At 43.9% G+C, this 26,373-nt stretch overlaps 1 protein-coding gene across 1 annotated transcript in view; it reads right to left on the bottom strand.

The window, feature by feature from the left end:
* The window catches only part of ITIH5 (inter-alpha-trypsin inhibitor heavy chain 5), a 75,013-nt gene that overhangs the window by 5,645 nt on the left and 42,995 nt on the right, over positions 1-26,373 (bottom strand). The window contains exons 8-11 of the mRNA XM_059912114.1: positions 8,559-8,727; positions 5,067-5,376; positions 3,471-4,027; positions 811-864 (exon numbers count right to left, since the gene is read on the bottom strand). Coding sequence (XP_059768097.1) covers positions 811-864; positions 3,471-4,027; positions 5,067-5,376; positions 8,559-8,727 — 1,090 coding nt within the window. The remainder of the gene's footprint in view (positions 1-810; positions 865-3,470; positions 4,028-5,066; positions 5,377-8,558; positions 8,728-26,373) is intronic.

Genomic DNA, 26,373 nt, shown 5'->3' with positions numbered 1-26,373 from the left:
CACCATATTATTTCTACTCACATCTTCCAAATCCCTTTATAAGGAAAGATGCTGCCTGCTCCAAAAAAGAGAGGAGAGGTCTGGAAGTCATTACTCCATGCTGCATCCAAGAGGAAAGTTTTCCTGGATTCCATAAAGCATGTGTGTTCAAAGGAACGACACGCTACCCACTGGAGACCATGTGTTTCCTCTCCCCAGAGCTAATCTCCAGGTTGTCCCGGGCTATGTGAACCTGCACGCCCAGCACATCGGCAGCAAGGCAATAAGAAAGACTTACAAAGGCAGATGTGTTCATCTGAAGAATAAAACCCAGCCCTTGTGTCCTTATTCCATCCAGATTTTTATTATAATCCCAGGAATATGGCCAAGGGAAATTTTAGGGCATTGTTATCTGTTCTTCCCTTCTAAAGCCAAGGATTATGAAAACAATAAAATAATAATGTTTAAAAACCTTGCATTGTCACAGATATTTGTAACACCAGAAGCTAGAAGCAAGCATACTTCAGATCTCTAAAATCAAACGTCTTTCCAGCTCAATCATGCTGAATGTGTAGCTCTGTCCACCCACCCTTCTATCAGGGCTCCTGCCAGGCTCCTCAGGACTGTGTTACCCACGAGGTTTATGCGATGGTTTAATGACGATCCTGGTTTTGAGAACTGCCCCACGCTGCCGGTTTGCACTAAATAAATATGGGTCCTCACATCTCGTCCTATGAGCTCATGTTCTAACTGGCTTCGGGAAATTCCTGGTCATCCGCTTCCTAAACATTTCAACTCTCAAATCACACACCAGCACGTTCTTTCCTTTACCTGAGGTTTTGGAGACTTTAATCCTTGGGTTGTATGGTTCCTTGAGAGCAGGTCCTAGAGAGGAGAAGGAAGAGATCCACCACTGTTATTCATTAAAGAGGAGGAAGTGAGAGGTACAGAGGGCTGAGAGGAGTCAAACACAGCTTTCAGATACGTTTGTGACAATTTAAACACATCTCTTTTAAAGGAGGCTCTTGGCCTCGCAACACAAAGTGAAGGTGTAAATGAGGAGGCGTAACTATTTTATTCCTCTATAAATTAGATAATATTCTTCTTGTCTGTGATTTCTGTGTATATAATAGGAGAAAATATTCTATCATTCTTAAGGTATAGTTATGGGGGGAGGGGGGGAAAGCAAAGTTGTTTAATGGGGACAGAGTTTCAGGTTTGCAAGATGAAAATGTTCTGGAGATCTGTTTCACAATGATGGGAAGATACTTGACACTACTGAACTACACACTTAAAAATGGTTACAATATAGAGAACAGACTGGTGGTTGCCGAGGGGGAGGGGGTTGGGGGAGGGATGGAGTGGGAGGTTGAGGTTAGCAGATGTAAGCTTGTATATATAGAATGGATAAACAACAAAGCCCTACTGTATAGCACAGAGAACTATATTCAGTATTCTCTGATAAACCATAATGGGAAAGAATATTAAAAAAAAAGAATATAAGTGAATCACTTTTCTGTACAGCAGAAATTAATGCAACACTGTAAAGCAAGTATACTTCAGTTAAAAAAAAAGAATGGAAAAAAGGGTTATGATGGTAAATGTTACGTTATGTGTTTTTTGCAAAATAGCAATTTAAAACAACCAAAAATATACAAGAATGTAAAAGAAAAAGATAATGCGACAATCCAGGTCTATAGCCATGTGCGTAAGTACAATTCACAAAGCAGCAGGCAAAAATAAACACTCAATTAAAGAATAACCTAAAAGTAAATTACTTTCTGTCAATAAAATAAAATTAATATCTTATTTCAAATTGTCTATATTAAGATTATGCTCCTCTTAACTGATTTTTGCCCCCCAGAAAATGAAGATCACAGTATCTCAATGTTTTTTAAGCTCCCCCTTCTCCAACTGGTCCCTGGTCAGCCAGACACAGACAGAATCAGGCCGACCACAAAGGAGGAGCGACATATCAGTCCGAATGGCTGCTTTGAGGAGGCTTAAATTGTCACAGACACTCAAAAAAATCATAAAATTAAAACTAAAAAATCATCTTCAGGGAAATCCTATGTCTAACAAGCCTTTTGAGCAATCAGTCAGTTATTCCCTCATCTGTGTTCTTGGCCCTCTGAGTCTCGTGTCATTTGAGTTTGCTCTCTCCTGAAGCTGCTGAGATTTGAGTTGCTGACACTGAATCAAGATGTTACTCAAAAAGCCATCTTCCCTGGATGTGTGGCATGGATCTTGTAGCGTGACGTAACAACATCATGCAACTTTCTTTTCATCCTTTTCATCAGAACGAATATTGTACTAGTTTTGCCAAGACAAGTTCCACTCTTTCTAAAGAGGCAACATATCATTTTTCACCCCTACATCAGGTCTGAACTTTTCAATAAATTTCTAGTTCTACACTCCTCATGGGAAAGGGTATCTCACATGTGTAGAACACTTATTATATACCAAGGCCTCTACACGTTTAATCCTTGCAACAACCTTTCAGGGAAGATATTACTACCTACATTTTACAGGTGAGGGAATGGAAGCTCAGAGAGGTTCTGAAACCTGCCCCAAGCCACACAGCTGGCTAGGAGGAGCCGTGAGCTGAAACTCTGTCTGGATCCTAACCGTGTGCTCTCCCTACCATGCCCAGGTGATTCTCAGGGTTGAGAATATGAGCATCAAATGAGGCCCAGGGTTAATGTCAGTTCCCTCACCTTAGGACATGTGAACCTGACAGGAAGTTAAGAAAAATGTCACACATAAAAAAGTGCTGTTTTCCATAAACAGATATTACTGATAATATAAACCTCTGCTTTGGTTGAATTACTTTTCCTGTCCTTTTCCCATTCTTGGTGCTACTAATTTCCCCTGACAAATGGCACTGAGACAGATAATAAAAATTTCTGTTTAAACTCTGGATTCTCTTGAGAATCCAGAACTTAGTTCCTCCTATATAATAATATCTATAATAAAATTTTATTAATTTTATTTAATTGTAAACAAAATCATTAAAATTTAAAAAATAAAACTTTAATTTAGAAAATTATAAGTAAAATTAACAAAATATGAGTAAATAAAATATATAATAAAATTTCACTTTATTTTCTCTATAAAATAAAATAATATTTTCTCAGGAAAATAAAATCAAGCATATGCATAAAATGACATAATTGAAGTACTTAAAATATAGAAAGGCATTTAAAAATGAGTATTTGTTTACTTGTCTGTTCATCCCTGTGCCTCCAATAATGCCTGGTTCACGGGAGGCACTCAATATTGATGATTTATCGATAGACTGATTTTACTTTCTCGAATTTCTCTATAGAGATCCATGGTTTATAACAACACAAACACAAGCTAAGTCACTCTCTGAAGGCTAGGAGCTGCAGGTAGAGAACATTGTTTATAGGAATTATAATATGAGAAAGTAAGACAGACGACCTTGACCTGAGAAGGAGCCAGAAGGGCCATCCCGAGAGTGCCCTTACCTGGCTGCAGGTGGGCGCCCCTCAGGCTCTGCATCACCGTTTCAGGCCCCGTGGCCGCGGGCGTGCCGTAGGCGTCCTCCGGGGTCTCTGTCCGCGGTGCTGACTTGAGCGTCATGGAGGTGAATGGAGTGAGGAAGCGATGGTTCACGGCCAGAGCCTGTACCTCCTGCCTCAGCTGCTCTCTCTCCGGCCCCTCAACACTCTGCAGCCAGGAACTCAGCAGCTCCTTCAGGGTCAGGTAGCTCCAGAGACGCTCCAGGTGGTTGGAGTCCTCCTGACCACCCGCCTTGGGCCTGGGGCTCCCCGGGACGTCGTTCCCCATCCTCCGGGGCTCCACAGGCACGTCCTTCTTGAGTACGACAAACTTCTTACTGTTGCTGGCCGTGACCTCCACGTGCAAGCGGTCCATCTCCCTGTCCACCAGCTTCCCCGCGATGATGATCTCCGAGCCATTGAAGTAGTTGGGGAACAGGGTCCTGGTGGCATGCTCTACCAAGCCGGGTGGATAATCCACGCGGATGTCCGAGAGGAGCGGCGTCCTGATCTCATCGTAGAACCTGGAGAGGAGGAACAGAGAGGGAGAATCGGGGCCTGCACTAGCTACAGGCAGGTCACGTCCTAGAGGAAATCACAGGCTGTCTGGGGGGCGGGGTGGATCTGATCTTAGAAGCAACCAAGTCCAACATTCCACCCAGCAGAACATCTCAGACAGGAGGCAGTGCAGCCGTAGCTTGAACACCACTGGTGACGGAGAACTCACTATCTCACAAGCTCCCTCGCTGTTTGCCAGACTTAAATTCTGGTTTCCTCTTCACCCCAGAACATAACACAGTCAGCGACCACTTTCAACTGGCCATTGTGCTTCAACATAAAAACACGATCATTGTAACTAGCACGTAACACGGAGCTGACGCTACCTATCCCACCTCCCTCTCAGGGTGGAATTAGAGTAAATACAGGCATAAATTGTTTTATTGCAATTCAAAGACCTAGCATTTTTTCACAAAATGAAGGTTTGTGGCAATGCTGCATTGTCAGATGATAGTTAGCATTTTTTAGCAATAAAGTATTTTCCAATTAAGGTATGTACATGACACTATTGCATGCTTAATAGACTACAGTGTGATGTAAACATAACTTTTATGTGCACTGTTAAAGCAATCCACCTGTGGGACTCGCTTTATTGCAATATTTGCTTTATCACTGTGGTCTGGAACTGACCTGCAGTATCTCTGAGGTGCGTCTTGAGATGAGGAAGTGCTCTGAAGTGTCAGGAAGACAGTTATAACCATAAGAGCTAACGGAACACCTAACCTGTGAAAGCCGTCCTGCCAATACTTCACGTAGGTTTTCTCCTTAAATTCTATCATCTGACCAGAATCCTCATTTTACGGTTGGGGAGACCGAGGCACAGACAGTCTTAAAGCCTCAAGTCACAAGGCAGGACCAGAACGTGAACCCAGATCCACCCAGTTTCAAGACCCGTGGCGATGTCTCCCACGAAAGGAGTGATGATCAGACTTGGGGTCCGTCCTCACGTCCGAGACTCCCGCTGAGCCTGCCCCCCGCCCCGAGAACACAGACAGACCCACGGACCCGATGAGCTGGGCGCGGGCGTCGTGGTCCTCGTGGACGTGCCGTGTGAGCCCACAGTTCTCCAGGGACAGCTTCTCCAGCAGCCTGAAGTCCACGTCGGCCCCGATGCCCACGGTGAAGATGCAGACCCGGCCCCGGGCAGCCTCCCTGGTGTTGTTGAGGATCTTCAGGGTGTGGGTCTCCCCGGCGGTGGGCTTCCCGTCTGTCAGGAAGACGAGCAGGGACACACTGCGGTCCTCGATGTCGTTGTGGGCCACGAAGTCGTTGAGAAGCCTGATGCCCCTCTGCAGGGCCCCGTTAATATCCGTGCCTGCGGGACATAGAACAGGACACCTGAGGAGCCTCGCCACCTCCTTTACCTGGACACACCTTCTCGGGCCCCTCACGGGCACCCGCAGGAGTGCCGCGTGGGGAAAGCAGCCACCTGCATTCATGGCGCGACTCCACGTCACTAAGACTGCTAGAAACTTGGCAAATGACTAGGAACGGCAGAGAATTATATAACCTTGTCCTGAAGGTGTCTGATGGCACCTCAGCTTAGGCGTCTCTACTCCCTTAGCGTGAACGGTTTCTACCTCCTTTTTGGAGAATCACTTTGGAAAGGGAAGGATGGTGCTGGGTGCAGGAATTCAGAGAAAGAAAGCATCCCAGAGGGAAGGGAACGGCACAGAATGAGGAGGTGGGGATGTGGAGACCATCGCGGCGACCTCGCTGGAGGATGCTGATTAAAGCACTCACTCATTTTTTTTTTTATTGCTGTCGTTGTCTTTCCTGCTTCCTGCCCCTTCAGGATCACCCCTGCTTGTTAGGACCCCACCAAGCGAAGGCTTTCAAGTTTACACCTCCTACCCCTGCCGTTTCTAATTCAGACACGCTTGTCAATGCAGCTCTGATTAAAGTCAGGGGACAGTGTCTGTGGAAGGTGCTGGACAGGTATTTTGCTTGGGGGATGGAGAGACGGATGGTTGGTGGAAGTCAAAACTGCCAACTAATGTGAGGTTTCTGGATTAGCTAAGAATTTCATTCAACTCTGCTGCTGCTGTTCTACCATCGCCAAGAAAAACTGAGAGTTCTTACTGCAGCCGTGAATACTTACTTCCTTTTTCTGACTCCACTGGGGGTTTTTTTAGTGGCCTTATTGACATACCAAAAATTTCACGCATTTTGGTCGCTAGGGATTTTCTTCTTTTTTTGCCGAGCTGCATGGGTAATGCAGGATCTTAGTTCCCGGACCAGAGATCCATCCCATGCCCCCTGCAGAGGAAGTGCGGATTCTTAACCACTGGACCACCAGGGAAGTCCCAAAAATTTCACCCATTCTAAGTACACAATTAATGATTTTTAGTAAATTTATGAAGTTGTGTACCCATCACCACAATCTATCCCCCTGACTGGAGTGACTTTTATCTCCCTGCAAAATGTACCATATTTGAGTGAACCAGATAATTTTCCCCACTGCTTTACATCCTCCAGAACTTCTGGCTAAAATATATATGACTAGGACTGTGCAAACACATTGATAATTCGTTCTAAGATGTACACATGGCCCGAACGTAAGGGAAAGTTACAGCTGAAACAGTATTTAACAATTCTTTGGGTTCACTCACTTGCCTTTCTGAATGCCCAGCCCAGTTTCACGCTGCCTCTGGATATGCGGGCATGAACCAAAAGGCAGGTGTTCATTTTCTCTTTAACCTAGAACGTAACAATAATGCCAAATCTCTCACTGCATTTTAAAGCCCAGGAGAGCCCAGGCAAAGGATGCACTTAGCTTTTCTTACCCGAGACACCAAAGCACAGCACAGCTTGGCATCGAATGTCTGTTAAGTTGGGGCATCTCCTACACACTTAACAACAGGGGGGCTTTCTCCCCAGGGAGCTGCCCCAACCATTCCGCCGAGAGCTCCCCCAGGGTCATCAAAGGACCCAAGTGCACCAGCAAGAGGGACCACTTGGGTAAAATGGCCATATCTGACACCTAGAGAAGACTTCCTAGTGCAGCCACTGATCTAAGTACTTTAAATATTTTAACTCATCTCATCCTAATAACAAGTCCATTATTATCCTCGCTTTACAGATGAGGAAACCGAAGTATAGAGAGTTTAAATGACTCATAGCTGGTAGAGCTGGATTCTGGCTTCAGAATCTATGCTCATCTCCTGAAATGACACTTTTCTGAGAGAAGTAGATTAATTTTCTGTTCACCTGCAGAGGCTGGGACAATGAAGTACCAAGAAAAAATAAAGGAAACCAATAAGGTTTCTATGGTTTAGATTCCAAAATACACACAACTCTTTTCTAAAGCTTTATCTCCACCTCCCACACACAAAGGATTCTCATAGTAAGCAGTACCATTAATATAATCTAAATAATTTTAATGCATATTCTTTGAGTATGCACTGTAGTTCGGGAGCTATGACAGGAAACGGGGGCTAAACAAAGATGAAGGAGAGTTTCTTCCCTCAAAGATTTGACCATCTTGTCAACTTCCTGCTGTAGATTATCACTATAATATTAAATCTAACCTTTCATTCCTCCTATCAACCAGTAAAACAGTAACTAGATCGTGTTGTTGTCGAGACTGGTAGGAAATTCCATTTATAAATCGAAATTCCATCCAAACAAGATCAAGTTCCAAACGAAGTTCATTTGGGAAACCAGAACTTCGCCTTGGATGGAAAATAACAAATATATGAGCGATGAGAAACTCAGATGGAAGAGGATGGACAGAAATGGGTGTTTTCTATGTTTCCAGGTATCCAAAGCAGAAGTATCTGAGACACCCAGGAGATGGTGTCTCTACAGGGGCCTTTAAGAAAGGTGTCAAAGGGTCAGGTTCGGGTCCAATAAACACTCCAGTACTGAGCACCTGCCACGCATCCACTGTCCTAGTGACGGATGTAACAGCAGAAGTCAGCTCTGTGTCCAGGGTCGAAGGAACTCACATCCAGCACGGTTGGTAACACACTGTTCTGACTCTCTAACCTTAGAGTCCTTTACGGCCTTTTCCCGCATCTGCGTACTTACCTCATCACGACCCCCCAGCCAAGTGTGCAAAACCTGAGTCCTCCCCTTTCCACCCAGAGCACCGCCCAGGCCACCTGGGCTCCAAGAGGACTAACGGCGCAGGAGGGCAGCTCCACCTGCTGCTTCCCAAGGTGCTCATCTTCAAACACACAAAACACTGAATCATCCATGTGGCTTTCATTCCCCACCCCAAAAAACAATTTACAAAAAGAGCTGCATTGTTTGGGATCCGTGAGATAAACCAGGAAAGGCTCCAAAACCTATCAGGTATTTCCCCCCCACTAACTTACTTGACCATCTTAGTTTGGGGCCTGGAAGAGGAGAAACAAGCTCCTGGGAAAGCTCTCCCCCTGTTATCTCCTTTCCTGTGATCAGCGTCAGCTTTCAAATCCTCGTCTCTGGGCAGAAAGTTAGCTACTCACGTATCCCGTCGAGGCGAATGGGCAAAGCAGGATGCACGTTTACCTCCGGTCGGTGACATGTGGTGAATGTAGACTTTGCCGTCTCTGATATTGTTGGGAGTAACTGACACCAAATGGTCCTTCCACACTTTGACCCGGTTGGAAAATCCAATGATATTGAAACGGTCCTGGGGTCGGAGGTCATGCAGAATCGTGAAAAGGGCATCTTTGGTCTAGACAAACACAAAAGCAAAACCAGTCACGTCTGAGTGCATGAGTCCACGCGTCCCCTGGCTTGGAAACTGCACACCGGGGACAATCCCAGGGTTAAAATTAAGTGCCTGCTACGTAAAGGGGACTCGGATAAATGTCAAGGAACTTTGTCACCTAGCTGGAAAAAAAAAACCAGCATTAATATGTTACAATCTTATATAAGACACGAATGGGTGTCTCATATATGCACCATCACATCTGCGGGAATCCACGGTGCATCAAGCCTCTGTATCTTTCACCACTGCTATTCTCTAGACCTGGAATGTTCTTCCTTACTGCCTCATGCCTCTGTTTCATCTGACAAGCCCCTCGTCATTCAAAACCCAGCTAACATGCTATATTCTCTATTTGCAACATTTTCTAGCTCCTCTAAAGACAGCGCATATCTTCTCTCCTTTAGGCTAGCACTGTCCTCAACATACTCACATAGAAAAGTGCGTATTACCCGTCATGACTACAGTCTGCTTCATGCCTCTTTCCCTTCCTCCAGCGTCAGCTCTCTGAAGGCAGGTGCATCTATTTTCTTATCACCCAGAGCAGAGGAGAACTCCTGACACATAGGAGGCGCTAGAGAGAAGTTCAGAGGATGAACGAATGCATGGACACTTATGAGTTATAGATGAAGGGTACGAATAATAAATACCACTGGAATTTAAAAGAGAACGAAGCACTGCAGGCTGGAGTGATGTGAGAAGGTGTCACAGAGAAGGGGGAATTGAGAATGAGACTCAAAGGAACTGGGTAACTTGAGAGACGAGGGAGGGCATCCCAGAAAGAAGCAAAGGAGGTCAGAGAGACGGCTGGAGGAAAGCAGAGAGGTGACACAGGTGAGTTCCGGAGATGCTGAGCGAATGAAAGGTGTGCAGGTAAGTCAGACGTGACTTGTGGAAAGAGGAAAGAAACCATCGGAAACTGAAAACAGAAAAGCTCCAGGACTGCAAACGAAGCAACCAACAAGGGATTAATCTCCACAATATACAAACAGCTCATGCAGCTCTATATCAAAAAACAAACAACCCAATCAAAAAATGGGCAGAAGATCTAAATAGACATTTCTCCAAAGAAGACATACAAATGACCAAAAAGCACATGAAAAGATTCTCAACATCACTAATTATTAGAGAAATGCAAATCAAAACTACAATGAGGTATCACCTCACACCAGTCAGAACGGCCATCGTCAAAAATCTACAAACAATAAATGCTGGAGAGGGTGTGGACAAAAGGGAACCCTCTTACACTGTTGGTAGGAATGTAAATTGGTACAAGCACTATGGAGAACAGTACGGAGGTTCCTTAAAAAACTAAAAATAGAGTTACCATGTGATCCTGCAATCCCACTCCCGGGCATATATCTGGAGAAAACCATAATTTGAAAAGATACACGCACCCCAACGTTCACTGCAGTGCAGTTTACAATAACAAAGACATAGAAGCAACCTAAATGTCCATCAACAGAGGAATGGATAAAGAAGGTGTGGTACATATATACAATAGAATATTACTCAGCCATAAAAAAGAATGAAATGATGCCGTTTGCAGCAACATGGATGGACCTAGAGACTGTCATACTGAGTGAAGTAAGTCAGACAACTATCATATGATATTGCTTATATGTGGAATCTAAAAAAAGGGTACAAATGAACTTACCTACAAAACAGAAATAGTTACAGATGTAGAAAACAAACTTATGGTTACCAAGGGGGAAAAGGGGGGAAGTGATAAATTAGGAGATTGGGATTAACATATACACACTACTATATATAAAATAGATAACTAATAAGGACCTACTGTATAGCATAGGGAACTCTACTCAATACTCTGTAATAACCTATATGGGAAAAGAATCTGAAAAAGAATAGATACATGTGTATGTATAACTGATTCACTTTGCTGTACACCTAAAACTAACATGACATTGTAAATCAACTATACACCAATAAAAATTTTTTTAAAGAAAGAAAAAAGAAAAGCTCCAGGAGCCTGGACAAGAGTTTTTAAAACAATCAACTCGATATTGTGAGCAAGCACTGCCTTCTCTAAACAGCATTATTGCTAGACATTGAAAGAGATGCGGCATATGAGATATGAGGTAGGGTATGCTCATTACATAATTGCCATAGCAACGACCTCTGCCACCTTTCACAGGGGTGAAGAGCACTTCACTGTAAGGGCAGGAGGGCTGGGGTTCACCCTGGATCCATCACTTACTACCTGTGTGGCCCTGACAGATAAAGACAAAGAAATACTATATGATATCACTTACACATGGAATCTAAAAACAGAACAAAACCCAACCTCATAGAAAAAGCGATCAGACTTGTGGTTACCAGAGGCACCAGGTGGGGGCTGAGGGAATTGGATAAAGGTGGCCAAAAGGTCCAGACTTCCAGTTACGAGATAAATAAATCCTGGGGATGTAACGTACAACGTGACGACTATAGTTAACACTGCTGTGTGGTATATTTTAAAGTTGTTATGAGAGAAAATCTTAAGAGTTACCATCACAAGGAAAAAAACCCATTTTTGATCTGTATGAGATGAGGGACGTTCACTAAACCTACTGTGGTAATCATTTCACAATAAGTCAAACCATTATGCTGTACACCTACACATACACAGTGCTGAATCTCAACTGTTATCTCAATACAACTGGGGGGAAAAGATTAAATGACAAAAAATTAATGGCCCCATCCTCTGAGATCCTCTCTCAGCACACACATCTATTTTGCACTTATCATACTGCATTATCGTTATTTCCTCAAGCCCTTTCCCACCTCAGGACCTCTGCACCTGCTGTTCCCTGTGTCTGGAATGCTCTTCCCTACAGTCTGCATGACCGCTGACCCCTCCTCATCCTTTAGTTCTGGGCTCACTCGTTTCTCTGTCCTCTCAAGCCCGGCACCCTGTTCTCTGCCTTCACAGCATCGATAGAGAGCATGTCATTACATATTTGTGCATTTACTTGACTGTCCAACTCAGCTCCATGCCTCCGAGTGCAGGAGCTTTCTCTGTTCCATCACTCCTGTGTCATACCCAGCTGTGCCTGGCCACACGGCAGAGTCTTGATACATTTTTCCAGGAAAAAGTGAATGGTGAATAAACTGTCCATCTATCACGCTAGACTCCACAAAACAGCTGTCCCCTTGCTCCTTCTCACCCTCCCAATACAACAGTTGGCGCATTGTGGGCTGTCAGTACGTCAGTAAATATCTGTTGAATGAGTAATTGAGACAGAAAGAAGGAGAGAGAGAGAGAGAGGGAATTCTATGGCGTGAATACAAAGGAAGTAAGAGAGACACAGCCCCCATCCTTGAGAAGCTAAGACAGGGAACACTGAGAAGGTTGACGTGCAGGAAACAGAGCTGAATGATGGACAGCATTAAAGCAAAAATAAATAGATCAGATCATGACAATAAACAGATGCGGGTGGAATGCCCTGAGCACTGATGCTGACGGAATTCCCGGAGGCTTGCCTCACCTTGACCCCTCATCCTTCCTTCCACTCAGAGCCAACACAACCCCAGCATGAGCAAAGACGGGCTTGGCGTCATTCTCAGTCCAAGAGTCTAGACCTCTGGGAAGTCTGAAGGTCCACAACTGGGAGGTGACAGATGGGACCACAGCAAGCGGTGGCCATCCCTGAGACGACACAGTTTGGAGCCCGACACTAAGGCAGGTACTTGGAAATGTTCCCGCTGCTGGGGCTCAGAGCTGGCTGGGCACCCCAGGGTGCAGGCTGGGCCTGGGGAAACTCGTTAGAAGGCTGCCGTTTGTTTAGCTGCTGGCATCCTTAGGGATCCTTAAATAGCGTGCTAAAGCCCTCGAGAGGGGCTGGCCTGGCTCCTTTTTTCCCCATCATGATGGATGGTCTGCTTTAGGAATAGTCCTTCGAGCCTCTCCACCCTCCTCCCCTGAGCTCAGCAACGACGGGTTTCTTATGACCTTGTAAGGCCACAGCTGTAACTTATCCTCATGTGCACCAGGGCAGGCAGACCCGTGGGCTCCCAGTGGCTCTATTTCCTATTGCCTTAGAACCTTTGGTCTCCAAGTCCTCATCCCAAGAGACCTGGGCAGAAGTTGCCTGGAGCCACCACCATCCGTTAACCCTTTCCGAGCTCCGACCGTCTCCTTAGATGGCGGGTGGCCTGGGGAGCTCTGCATTCTGTAGAAGGCTGAACAGGCAGGAGGAAGGTAAGGGTTCAGATAGAAGAGTAAACGTGAGAGGGCTTCAGCTGATAATTCTGCACCCTGCGTTTATACGCTGAAGATGAACAGAAACCTGGTCAGACTTTTTCCAAGAGTACAGTCCAGAAAACAGCGCATTCCAGAAAGATCAGAGAAAGCCCAGAAAGGCAGAGAATGTACAATCCAAGCTGGTTTGAAGGCCTGAGCTACCCTGAAGGCACCAATTGATCAGATCCACTCCCTGTGGGTCCCAGAGGGCAATCTGCAAAGACCAGTCTGTACATGTAACAAGAAGGGCTCCTTATGACATTCCAGGTTGTGTTTGGACTGAAGAAAGATACAAAAGGTACACAGATACAACAAATAGAGGAAAAACTTCTTATTATTCAGATAGTAAAGAAGCACCTTGGCCTGGAAGGAGCATTTAGACAAGATTCCTTTTAATCTGAGCCACGTAGAATCACAGAGAACAGGGATGAGTCCCTGCTTGAAACTATTCCATGGTGAGGAATCCTTCTTCTTTTTTTTTTTTTTCTAAATTTACTTATTTATTTTTTATTTTTGGCTGTGTTGGGTCTTCGTTGCTCCGAGTTGCGGCGAGCGGGGGCTACTCTTTGTTGCAGTGCGCGGGGTTCTCATTGCGGTGGCTTCTCTTGTGGTGGAGCACGGGCTCTAGGTGCGGGGGCATGTGGGATCTTCCGGGACCAGGGCTCGATCCGTGTCCCCTGCACTGGCAGACAGATTCTTAACCACTGCGCCACTAGGGAAGCCCAGAATCCTTCTTCTTATAGGTACTTTCCTTGGGTGGAAAGGAGGGGAAAGAAGTATTTCCTTTGAAAACTGTCTTAGAAGTTAATTCCAGTGCTGCCTTTGGTTTATTATTCAGTAAGCCTTTTCGTCTCTGTCCATTTAAATTCTTTCAGGAACAAGGCGCATGTGAATAAATAAAGACAAGCTCTCGGTTTCAGATTCTCTATTCGTTCAACATGGTTGGTGATCGTCCCTCTTGCTCTAGTGGGTCTTCAGGAAGCGGAACTCTGTAGGCTTCCCTGGTGGTGTCTGTGGAAAGGTGCAGGGCTGGGCCCCGGGGAGGTACAGCCCCCTTTTCACCCTTCACTTACGCTGCCCTTCACGAGGGCTGCTCCCAGGGAAGGGAGTGTCTGTGGGCAGCTCTGTCCTGCGGACTCTGGGCCCTGCATTAAGCCGTCCTACAGATAAGGGATGGCCCTTCCTCCCCCCTCCCTGCAAAACTGAGCCTGAGCAGCCGGAGGCTCTTGGCACAGCCTTGGGGGGGTGAGCACCCCCTGTGCTAACCACTGTGTCGTGAACAACTCTTAGACCTCCCCCAGGAGACAAGCATCATGCAATCACGCCCTCAGGCTGACCCATCAGTGGAGCCCATGGAAAACCCAGCTGCCTGCCCATTCCATCAGGGTGCCCGCTGACGCAGCTTTCCTCAGACACTTCTGTGTCCCCGCCAAACCACACTCACCAGCGACTAACTCTGACACAAAAGGCTTCTGTACCACAGACCCTGGGTTGTGACATCATAGAGGAAATCCAAGTTCAAGGGTACTAGATACTAGCCACGCCATGCTTTCAGCAGAACGGCCTTGCTGTGCTCCGAAGCAGTCCTATCACTTGCCTTGCTCTAAAATGTCTACCGAGGAGCTGACCTTTTCTCTTTCCTGGGTCCACACACTCCTTCTGGATGAACCCGAGAGAAAAGCATCTATGATTTTTCTCATCGAAAACAAAAGAAATCTAAGACCTTCTAAAAGTCTTGCTTGAGCCATGAAAGAGAATCATCATCAGCAGATGCATACCCTGAAAACAGCCCTAAGTTTCTGAGAGGTAATACTGGGGAGTAGAATACACCAAATAGGAACTGGGCACAGGTGGGCCTTCTCCCTTCCCAGGTGGGTGGAGATAAGGGACACGGGTGGGGACCAGAAGGAAGTGTGTGCAACTCATCCTCCTGTGAGCTGCAGTCCCTCCTGATGCCAGCAGGGGGACCCCTCTGTGCCCAGGACTGGCCATGGAGTCCTTCCAATGGAAGGACAGACAGAAATAAAAACTAGTCTGTTATCCCATCAAAGTTTGCAACATTAGGTGCTCCCTGCAACCTCAAACCACCTGTCTAAGCCGGCACTGAGGAGGACGGAGACGCCCACCATCCCGGCCTCTCTCTGTGCCCTCTGCAGGCATCCACCCCACGTCACCCTGGAGTCAAGGTCACGGCTAAGACCAGAGCAGCCACAACAAGCCAGCTGGATGCTGTCAGTCCCTGGGTAGCAATTATGCTTCAGCGGCAGTTATTCCAAGACCATGGCATTTCACACGGATTCTGCAAAAGGCAGCACAACCTTACATGGACATGCTACAGCTCTTTCAATGATTTGAAGGGAAGTTTTCTGAAATTGTATCGAGACTGACCCACCAAGTAATTAGGTTTTTTAAAAAAGAATCCTAATTTTAGGAGCAAGGCAATAAATTGAGTGAGAAAGACCATTTCTCCATCATATATTTGTGTCTATATCATTGTTACACTTTACAAGGAATCTAGCAACAGATTGGTTTCAGAGAAGAACCTGAAATATTAAAAATGTTACCCCACTGATGACAGTATAGGCACAGTTCAAGAGGTTATGTAAACTCATAAAGGAAAACAGCGATAACACAAAGGCTGGTGCCCTCCTGTCTCTTCTCTGCCGTAAATAGCTCCTGAAATGGAACACATTATATAATTTGTATTAAAAATAAAAACTTTAAACTGTAATAAAAGAAACATAAACCATCAAAAGGTGTCTCTGTCCAATATGAGGAATCTTGCTGAAAGAAACTAAAACTATTTTTCTCCTGGCCAAAGTGTTCCTTTTAGAGAAAGAGCAGAAACTCAGAAGCTTTCTTTATATAATTGGAAAATTGGGGATAGAAGTCATCATATTGGACTTCCCTGGTGGCGCAGTGGTTAAGAAGCCGCCTGCCAGTGCAGGAGACACAGGTTCGTGCCCTGGTCCGGGAAGATCCCACATGCCATGGAGCAACTAAGCCCATGTGCCATAACTACTGAGCCTGCGCTCTAGAGTCCACGAGCCACAACTACTGAGCCCGCGAGCCGAGAGCCCGTGCTCCTCAACAAGAGAAGCCACTGCAATGAGAAGCCCGCACATCGCAACAAACAGCAGCCCCCACTCGCCACAACTAGAGAAAGCCCACACGCAGCAACAAAGACCCAATGCAGCCAAAAACAATAAATAAAATTATTTTAAAAAAAAAGAAAAAAAAAAGTCATCATATTTTCCAATATTTTAAAACAGTTTAGTAAGTGCTAACTATTAACTTGAAATTTCACCTAGAAGTAAATGGAGAAAACTATTTCTTCGGTCTCTACATTGTCTGCACTATTATGAAGAGCATATTTTCAAAATTAAGCAAAATCATAAGGCTCCCGTATTTAAAAATACATTATTTTAAGCTATTTTAATTTCGTTTACTGTTTGAATTCTAATTTCAAATGCTCTTTCAATGCAATACTGTGCTAAATTATGTTATAACTCTGGTTCTGATTACCCAGTCTGTGTAAAAATGTTAAATGGTTGTTCCTTCATAGCAAGAGAAAAGCACTGTTGTAGTAAAAGTTCAGATCTGAATTCCAGTATTACTTCAGGACTGGTTCCAAAAGAGAATTGTTGTAAACAACTAAATTCTGGCTAAATAAAAAAAGTCTGAATAGGTTTAGATATTAGAGCATCTTTTGCAATATAAACATAACTATATTTCATGAGTCTTTGTGTTTGGATAACATTATTCTAACTTGAGAAGCAAACTCTCATATGAACGCTCTGGATAACATTACAATCCATCACCTAATGTTTTGACTTTGCTTTGACAAATGTATCAGGTATTTACCTAACAATGTCATGGTACATTTTTCTAAAAAGCTCTTTGCCAATAACATTTCTTTGATTCTTTACAATGTAGTAATAAGCACATCTATTTCTCGTGCTTGATGTAGAAATAACTCAACACTCAAAAGAGATAATAGTTTTCACTTCTCTTCACATGGAAGGTTAGTAGTTATCACGATTGGCTCACATGGCTGATCCCATCCCTCTTACTCTGGCCAAGAATATAACCTCACCACTTCTATCCAGGTGGTCATAGGCTCCAGGTGTTCATTCACAGGTATGGCTTCCTGCTCAAACAGGAAGTAGATAAGAGGATGTTAACCAAGAAAAGTTCACCTAAGTTTACAGATCTTTGTAAATGGAGTCCTTCACCCACGTTCTGACACACCTACTGACTAAGAGGATTGAGTTCTTGGTCCCCAGTGCCAGGTCTAGATTCTGAAGTTTATATTGCCCAACTGCATGCTTGGATTCTGGAGCCCTACCCGTTTCAGTCTACAGATTTTTGCGGTGTCTGACTCTCTGACCACCCCTTGACCCATCCAACTTTCCCTTCGGTATGAGTTCTCATGATTTCTGTGTCCCTGGCATAGGTCCACCTAGGCTACTCGCTTTAAATACCCAGAAATGTGCCCTGACGAACATCAAGAACATAACAGAAGGATGTGGGGAGGCTGTGAAAAAGCCACAGTCAGTGAGAAACAGTGGAACAGTTATGAAAGAAGTATACACAGCACATCAGCACATGAGGATCGTACACACAAGGAAATCGAGGAAGTGGAGTCACCCTCCAGCAGGGTGGGAGAGTGGCGGTGTCCCTCTGTCACCACTCTGCCCCTTGGTGCCCCTTCCATGCTGAGGATCTGTGGTGTCCTCTGCTTGCTCAGCTGTGCACCTGAGGACTTGTGACAATATCCCTGCCTCTCCAATCAGAATGGTTTTCAAGTTATCTAATCCAAAATATTACCACAACCTTACGGCTATAACTTATTCACTCTTGTCTCATAGCTTTCTTCATGTTTTTCCCCAACCAAGAATTCACTCCGTCCTTTCCTGCCATCTTCAAGGACTAGCTCCTAGGTCACCTCCATCATTAATCTTTTGTCAAGTACCTCAAGCCCTTTCCTTTCCACCAAATTCTTTCCACTATCTAGAATACATGGCATGTTGGATTTGATTAACACCTGATTATCTATATTTCTTTTCCCCAGCAGAATTCTAAGGTCTTTCATTAAAGTGACTTAAATAGGACGCTTTTCTTTTTTTTTTTTAATTGAAGTATACTTGAAGTATAACATATAAATTACAGGTGTACAATAAAGTGATTCACAGTTTTTAAAGGTTTCCTCCATTTATGGTTATTATAAAATATTGGCTATATTTGTGTTATACAATACATCCTTTTAGCTTATTTCATACCTAATAGTTTGTACCTCTTACTCCCCTACCCCTATCTTGCCCCGCCTCCCTTCCCTTTCCCCACTGGTAACCTCTAGTTTGTTCACTACCTCTGTGAGTCTGCTTCTTTTTTGCCATGTTCACTAGTCTGTTGTATTTTTCAGATTCCACGTATAAGTGATATCATACAGTGTCTGTCTTCCTCTGGTGCTTTTCTTATATATACTCTTCCTCTCGCCTCCGTGTTCTTGCACGTTATCTCTCTCTCCCTCTCCCTTCTCATCCCATCCTTGAATTAACTTCTGAAAGACTCAACTATCCCCTCCCCTGCGAAGCATTCATTATCCCCTACTCCACCCCTCAAAGAAACTGATCAGCACCCCCATTGTGCCGTGACTGGACCCTCCATGTACCTCTATCACAGGGAGCACTTGGCATACAATTTTCTACATGACTTTTCTTCTCCTCTGGACCGCTTGGGAGAAAAGGCTCTGTCTTATTTATCTTTGTATCCCCATGCCTCGTACCTCTCCCATAGCTCATAATCCACATGTATTTCATTCTTGGAGAATCTGAAGCCTGGAGTCAAAGCCCAAGATGCCATCCTGAGGGAGAGTGGGGTCCTAAGCAAGAGAACGAGGTGGCTGTGATGCCAGACCTGGGCAGGTCTTAGGAACTGTACCCCCTTTGCAGCTTCCATCAGCCAACCAAGCGGATGCAATCCAGAAATAACAATGCTTTCTGACACTCTTGATCATCATTCCACATTTGTTATCTCATTTAATCCTCTTTGACTTATAGCATTTATCTCGTTGTTACTTGTAGCGTAAGTTTCCTATCTAGCCCCTTACAGAGAAGGTCTGCTGATCGCAATCTCCACTGGAAAGACGTAAGTGCAAGGTCAGGATGCCAGGAAGGGGAAGCTAGGCTTTGGGTTATGCAAAGACCATGCTTTCAGATGCTGACCACAAGGCCCACACTCTGAACAGATAATGCAAGAGTACTCGAAGCTCTGTATTGTTCATGTTTCCTTCCTACGACAGCCACATAGCACCTTCATTCAGAGGTCCTCAAAACTTTTTAAACATGACCTCATTTAGCTCAATCTTAACTGCCTCAACAAACTTTTTAAATGGGTGCCTCCAATTTATTTAAAATTATCTATATGATCTTTGTTGAAGAGCAAGTTTTTTTTTTTTGAAACAAAAAAAATTCAAGTTTTCATTGGTGGCCCAGGGTAAAAATATTTTGCCCTCTGCCCATCATCTATTTCCTCATATTCTGAGTCTGAGCCAAAAGACACCAATTTCCCCCACTGCCTTCTGTTCACGGCCCTGAGTCCCAGACCTCTGTTTTGCAATGTATTTCTGAGACATGCATCTGTTAGTGGCACTGTCTGGGCAAGGGCAGCTCAGGAGATGAGGATAAATGCCATCAACTGAAAGAGTATTCCTAGACAACACCATTAGCCGTCACGCTAGATCAGGGGTCAGCCAACCATGGCCTGGGGGCCGAATCCAGGCTGCTACCTCTTTTTAATAAGTACAGTTTTATGGGAAGATGACAAGCCCATTTCTTTGCACGTTGCAACAGCTGCCTTTGCGCTACAACAGCAGAGTTCAGTCATTACGACAGAGACCATCCAGCCTGTAAAGCTTAAGATATTCACTGGTCTGTTACTTTTAGAAAAAGTTTGCTGACCCCTGTCCTAGAAAACTGGAAAGAGGGAAACTGGACATTCTGTTATTAACTGGAGTCATGCTTTCAGAGGCTAACCACAAGGCCGGCAGCCTGAAAAGGTAAGGCAGGAGGACCCAAACCTTATACTGTCCATTTTTTATTTGCATGACAGCTGCATGGTGCCAACCTCTGGAGACTCCAGATTTCTTAGACGTGATCTCCTTTGTACGCTTGCATCCCTCCTTTCTGAGCTCCTTCACGCGTGCAGGGAGCTCTCTCCTCCAACCAGATCACCTCCCCGAGGTCCTTCTGGGCTGGGCTGGCCCTGTCCAGCATTCTTCCGGGCTGCTCGGCGAAACTCAGACTGCCCTCCTTTGATCCCCACCACTTAAAAGGTACTCTCTCCACCTCTTGACGTCTTTCCAGCATCCTCCCTTTCTAACTGTGGCAGATTCACACGCTCCTGAAGAGAACGGCTAAAAGGAATGCACCAGCAGACACCACTGGACCTCATGGTACCCAGAGATTCCCCACTCTGCACCTCTGTGGTCTCCATCCTCGTGCTCAGCCGGTCCAATCCAAATCATAAGAGGGAAAGCGGCTGGCACCCCTGCACACGCCCCAGGTGTGCTTAAAGCTAAACAAGGAAACGCTAATAGTTAATTCTGTGTGTCAGAGCAGCAGCGCCATTCACTTCTCACAACAGCACGCTGCTGGTTGAAGCCTCTCAGGGCAGGCGACCTCTGTGCACTCACCTGAGGTGGGCAGCATTCACGTGGTCTCCTCACTTGGCATAAGAATAGGTATTGTATACGAAATAGACAACCAACAGGGACCTCCTGTCTAGCACAGGGAACCATACTCAATATTTTGTAATAACCTATAAGGCAGGGGTTGGGGACCCCTGCCTTATAGGGTGGGGAGTCTCCTGTTAAGAGCCAGCGGCACAGCAGGAGGTGAGTGGCGGCAGGCGAGCAGGCAAAGCTCCATCTGCCGCTCCCCATCGCTCGCGTTACCGCCTGAACCATACCCCTCACCCCCCCAACCTGGTCCACGGAAAAACTGTCTTCCACGAAACCAGTCCCTGTTGCCAAAAAGGCTGGGGACTGCTGTTATAAGGGAAAAGAATCTGAAAAAGAATATCTATATCTGAATCACTTTGCTGTACCTGAAACTAACACAACATTGTACATCAACTATACTTGAATTAAAAAAAAGAAAAAAAAAAACAGGAAAAAAAAAAGAACAGGTAGAGCCTGAAAGCCTGAGAGCTGGCCTGAAGTTACACCTCATGATACAGTGAAGAATGTTATGGGGAAGAGCTTCACGGTGGGGTAGACCGGGCTTGACTCCAAACTTTTCTACATATAACTTTGTATATTTCAGTGCACTTACATCCCCTTCCTGTCCCTCACCTTCTCATCTACAAAATAGGGATAACCATGTCTGTTTCGATGGATTGCTGGAAGATGAAATGAACAAATGTATGGAAAACCCTTAGTGTGCTGGGTACCTGCTGGTCACTCAGGGGCTGTAGCTACTATGCCTTTAAAAATGCCAGTTACATTTAATAATTTATGCTCTGGTGGGTTTTTCAGCAAAAATCACTACCCTGCTACATGCCAGGTACCGTGCTAGGAGCTGGGACTGTGTACTCTAATGATCAAAACCAAGGTGGTTCCCAAACCCGTGGAGCTTACAGACCATTTGCCTATAAGGTTACACATAAAATGTCCAAATAGCACATGGAGGCCCAATTTTGCACAGAGAAGAAGAAAGTGAGGTTCTGGAGCATGAAGTAAGCCAGTGAAGGAAGCACGAATGAAATTCAGATGCGAGTTCTCCAATTCACAAGCTCACATTTCCCCTCGTTTTAGTTTGGCAATTACAGATGAGCAACACTGCGCTTGTTCTTTGCCCTCTAAAACTGTTGACTAAATTAAACAGAGAAAGGGAGACAACCTCCCAAAGCCACATGGGAGTCTAGGATTGGCAGAGAATGGCTCCGATTATGGGAGCAAGTCTGCAGAAAGTTATAGCATGAAAGACATCTGTTAACTCATATATTAGCCACTGTTTGGTCGCCAAAGCGGGTCCCTTAGCCAAGCTCCTTAATATGAGGGCAAAATAGTAGATCTAATTATATAGATTAGGGGAAAGAAAGAGAAGAACATGTAGACCCTTGTCAAAGAAAACTGTATCTAATAGACACCTACTATCCTCAGTGTTCCCACGTATGTTTGCTTGTGCCAATCCTTTAAGCAGGGAACCAGACAGAATAAAAAAGGTCTAACCCCCTCAAGGTTTTTGTCCCTCTTCAGATCCCCGTCTCACTAGGAAGTTTCACGAACTCAAGCTGGGAGGCAGAAATCTTGCCTGACCCAACACCAGAGCCATCTCAATATATTTTTCAGCAAGATCAGGTGGAGAGAAAACAGAGCTGAGCCCTGAGCCGGCACCTGCAGGAGATGCTGAAGCTGCCCCCAGGCAGGTTAAGTCCCGGCATCCAGGCTCACATTCCTACCAGGATGTGAGGACCAGAACCAGAAAATGCCAAATGCACACAGTTTTGGGCACTCCCCAGGTACTGATAGACCCTTGACTAAGAATACATTTTAAGGTGAAATGACCTTTACAATTCCTTATAGATCAATTGTTTAAGTACTTACTCAATACCAACTATATGCCCAACATTGTGATAAATACAGTGAAGTATCTCGGGCCCTTCAAAGATGCGGGAGCCAAGAACATCCAGGATAAGAGTGAATGCATGATTCTTCACAGCATTCGAGTGGACCCGTGACACATGGCTGATGTTGCCACGCCTGCTGACATATCACCAAAGCCCTGTGCTTGGGGGTAATCTTCCTCTTCACCAGGGGACACAATACTGTGTACCAGACTCTACAAAGAGCCAGCTAAGCTGTTCACTCAGGGCTGTGGCCTTCAAGAAGCTGAGAGCTGCTAAAACAGTCAGCGATTTTCAAAACCACTCAAGGCAGCCACGGGCTTTAGAAATTGCCTGGAGGCTTCTGACATGTGTTTGGCTGCTCTAGGGTGGTTCTCCTGGAAAGCGGCCACACTGCGGCTCAGAAGCCAGCAGAGTGCATGCCAGACATTCAGTGCCTTGCAAGGAATGGGATTCCCTATCCAGGAATGAAGGAAGAGGGGAGAATAACAAACAGAGTGACATCTATCATTACACTGCACTTGGTAAGGAAATCCCTCCCTCTACGTGCAGCCTTCTCAACTGAGTCTTGAAATGTAAAGGCATTGACCTTGTTGCCATCTGCACATCTATCACTGCACATGGGAATGCTGTCTCATCACCCCGTTACTTTCACTGAGACCTCACAGCATCTTGGTTTGATTTATGGACTTCAGGGTCAGACCTGGCTTTGAAGCCTGGCCCTGCCATTTACTAGCTGTGTTATCTACCTTTGCAAAGCCTCAGTTTCTCCATCAGTGAAATGGGGATGACAACCAAATCGTTATAAAGATTAAATACTCATTAATTAAATAATTCATGTAATTGCCTTAGCATATTGAAAATGCTTCATGCTCCATTTTTAAGAAGTGCCTGAATTATGTTATCATTAAAGGTAAGTCTAGGAGCCCCTGGTTCAGTTCATTGATTTTGTCTGCACAATTTGGGGCTGGATTTATCTTTCTGGGCGTTAATTGATATGAGGTTATTGATAGTTCTCCCATAAGAAGTGGGAGAAGACCCATGTGCACTGGAATGGACTGGGCTTGAGGTTAAATCCTGAAGTGACTCAGGCTCCTGAAGATGTGAGCCTTTCAAGCTGCTGTAGCTTTTGGGTGATGAATGGCCTTGTGACCATGCAGTAGAACTGATCATGCATTTTAGCATTGTGGTATTTCTTAATATTTATTAGGAAATCATTTAAATATTATACTTTTGTTGAGTTCTACAAATGCATACAATAGAAACTTGTCATTATAAGTAATTTACATTATGAAGATGAAAATCGTATTTCTTTAAACTTACATTTCTTTAGTTACTAGTACAATTGACTCTTTTTCATAATCTTATTGAATCTTCTTATTTCTTCTCTGTAAATTGTTTCACATCCTTTGCCCATTTTCTTATACAGGATTAATTTCATTGATCTGGAGTAGCTCTTTATATATTAAAGATAAACTCCTTTCCTCTTCATATAGCACTTTATATATTAAAGATAAACCTCTTGTTGCTGCAAAGTTTTCCCCAGTCTTTTGTTCCCTTTTTATTTCAAATAAAAGTTTGAAATTTTTATATAGCTGAAGTTATTGATTTTCTTCCTTTGTAATTACTTTCATTGCTTTTAAGTTTAGAAAGTCTTTTCTTACTTCAAAAGTAGTTAAATATGCACCTATATTTTCTTACATATTTTGACATGTGGTTCACTGATTACTTTTAACTGCTTAATTTATTTAGAATTCTTAGTCTGGTAACAGGTTTAAATGTTATAAATTGGTACAGTCTTTCTGGAAAAATGTTTTTGCAATATGAATCAACACCCACAAATGGGTTGGTGTTCCTTGCCCTACTTCTAAAAAATGTAACTAAAGAAAATGATCAGGCATACAGCCACCAAGGATTTCTACTGAAGACTAGCAAAAAATGGAAATAACTTCAAAGTCTCTCAGGGTGCTGGAGTAAATATTCTTTAGCTGCACTGTCCAATATGGTAACCACCAGCCACATGTGGTATTTAAATTTAAATGTATTAAAATTAAATAAAATTAAATATTCAGCTCCTCAGTTGCTCAAATGCTCAATAGCCACATGTGACAAGTGGATACCATACTGGATAGCAGTGGTGCCAAACATCCCCATTCTCACAGAAGTTTCTGTTGAATAGTTCTACTCTGTGGCCATTAAAATCAGGTTTTGAAAGAATATTTAAAACCATTGGATAATTTAAAATATGATGGTAAGTAAAAATGTCAAAATATAAAATATTTGATGAATTCAGATTGGTTGCAGCAACTTTAATCATCAATATCTTCATCAAATGATGTTTTCTACAGAGGAAACCCAAAACCTGCCCTCACGAAGCTTGTTGTCTTAAAGAAAAGAGAAAAAAAAAACCCAGAAAATCTGAAGTGCAATAGGTGCATAGGAATTTAATGAGATACACAAGGAAATGTAGCACATGGCATCTACTCTGTAGCTGTTAACTGACTGGAATTCCAAATGGGAATTATTATACTGGATCAGATACAAGGGCTAACTAACACTGTATTCTGTGGCCAACAGTGGTCTCAAAAGAAGCCATGATTATCCTTCTGTCAACATCTATTGATATTATCCACCAAAGGCACAAAAACAACTTAGCAAACAAATGGTATTTAAGAACCTGGAGTACATAAAGCAAAGAACTTTACAGAGTACTTAGTAAATATGGAAAGGTTATAAGGCCTCTGAAACATCAATAAATAATCAACCACAACAAAAGAATGCTTCATTTATATGTGAATAAAACTTTGGAAAATGATGCCCATAAGTAAAACCTACACGCAATTTGTACTCAACCTTCCCACTAAGAACAACTGAAAAGTTAAACAAAATGTATATATTTTTAAATCTTGAAAGTATCAAAGAGTTAATAAAATAGTGAGAAAAATACCTGGGAGAAGATGAAAATTTAAAGAGGTGGACTCAGCATCTGGGATCACTTTTTAGCTTAAGAATCCAAGAGTTGATGTCCAGAGACCACCAAGGATAGAAATAAACCAGTTTTTGAAAGGACTGCAATCCAGCTCTGAGCCATCTGGTCTGCCCAGAAAAATCTCAAGCCCTGAAAATGGACTAAAATGATCCCAGATTGTTATTCCCCCAGGAACCTGATAGAAATAACTCAAAACTCTCTAGAGGAATAGATCCTGATCCTAGGCCTCAAACTATTTCTACAAAACATTTTTAATATAATTTCCATCACACAATTGAAGATAACCAGTCACACTGGAGAAAAGATGAGTGACAATCAAAACAGCTCCTAAGTGGCTCTAGAGTTTGTAATTATCAGATATGGACTTTAAATTGCTATGTGTATTGTGCTTGAGAAAATAAAAAAAAATATTTAAAACTTAGTACATAACATTCTGAAAAGTGAGAGAGCAACTCTGAAAAAGAACCAAATGGAAATTCTAGAACTAAAAAACACAATACCTGAAATAACTCAATGGGTGAGTTTAACAGCAGATCAGACCTGAAGGGAGAATTTGTGAACTGGAAGACAGGTTTGGAATGAAGCATGGAAAGGCAAAATTTGGAATATACAGAAGACATCATGGGAAACACAGAGAATATGGAGAAAAAAATCTAACATTGGAATCCCAGGAGGAAAAGTGAGTTGAAGCAATTTCATGGATGACAGCTGAGGCCTTTCCCATGAATCCCCAAATTCATGAAGCCTTACG

Source organism: Balaenoptera ricei, chromosome 2 (genome assembly GCF_028023285.1).
Source record: "Balaenoptera ricei isolate mBalRic1 chromosome 2, mBalRic1.hap2, whole genome shotgun sequence".
NCBI classification, from domain to species: Eukaryota; Metazoa; Chordata; class Mammalia; order Artiodactyla; family Balaenopteridae; genus Balaenoptera; species Balaenoptera ricei.
Note: the sequence above shows the minus strand (reverse complement) of the source record. Positions and strands in the feature narration are given on the sequence as shown.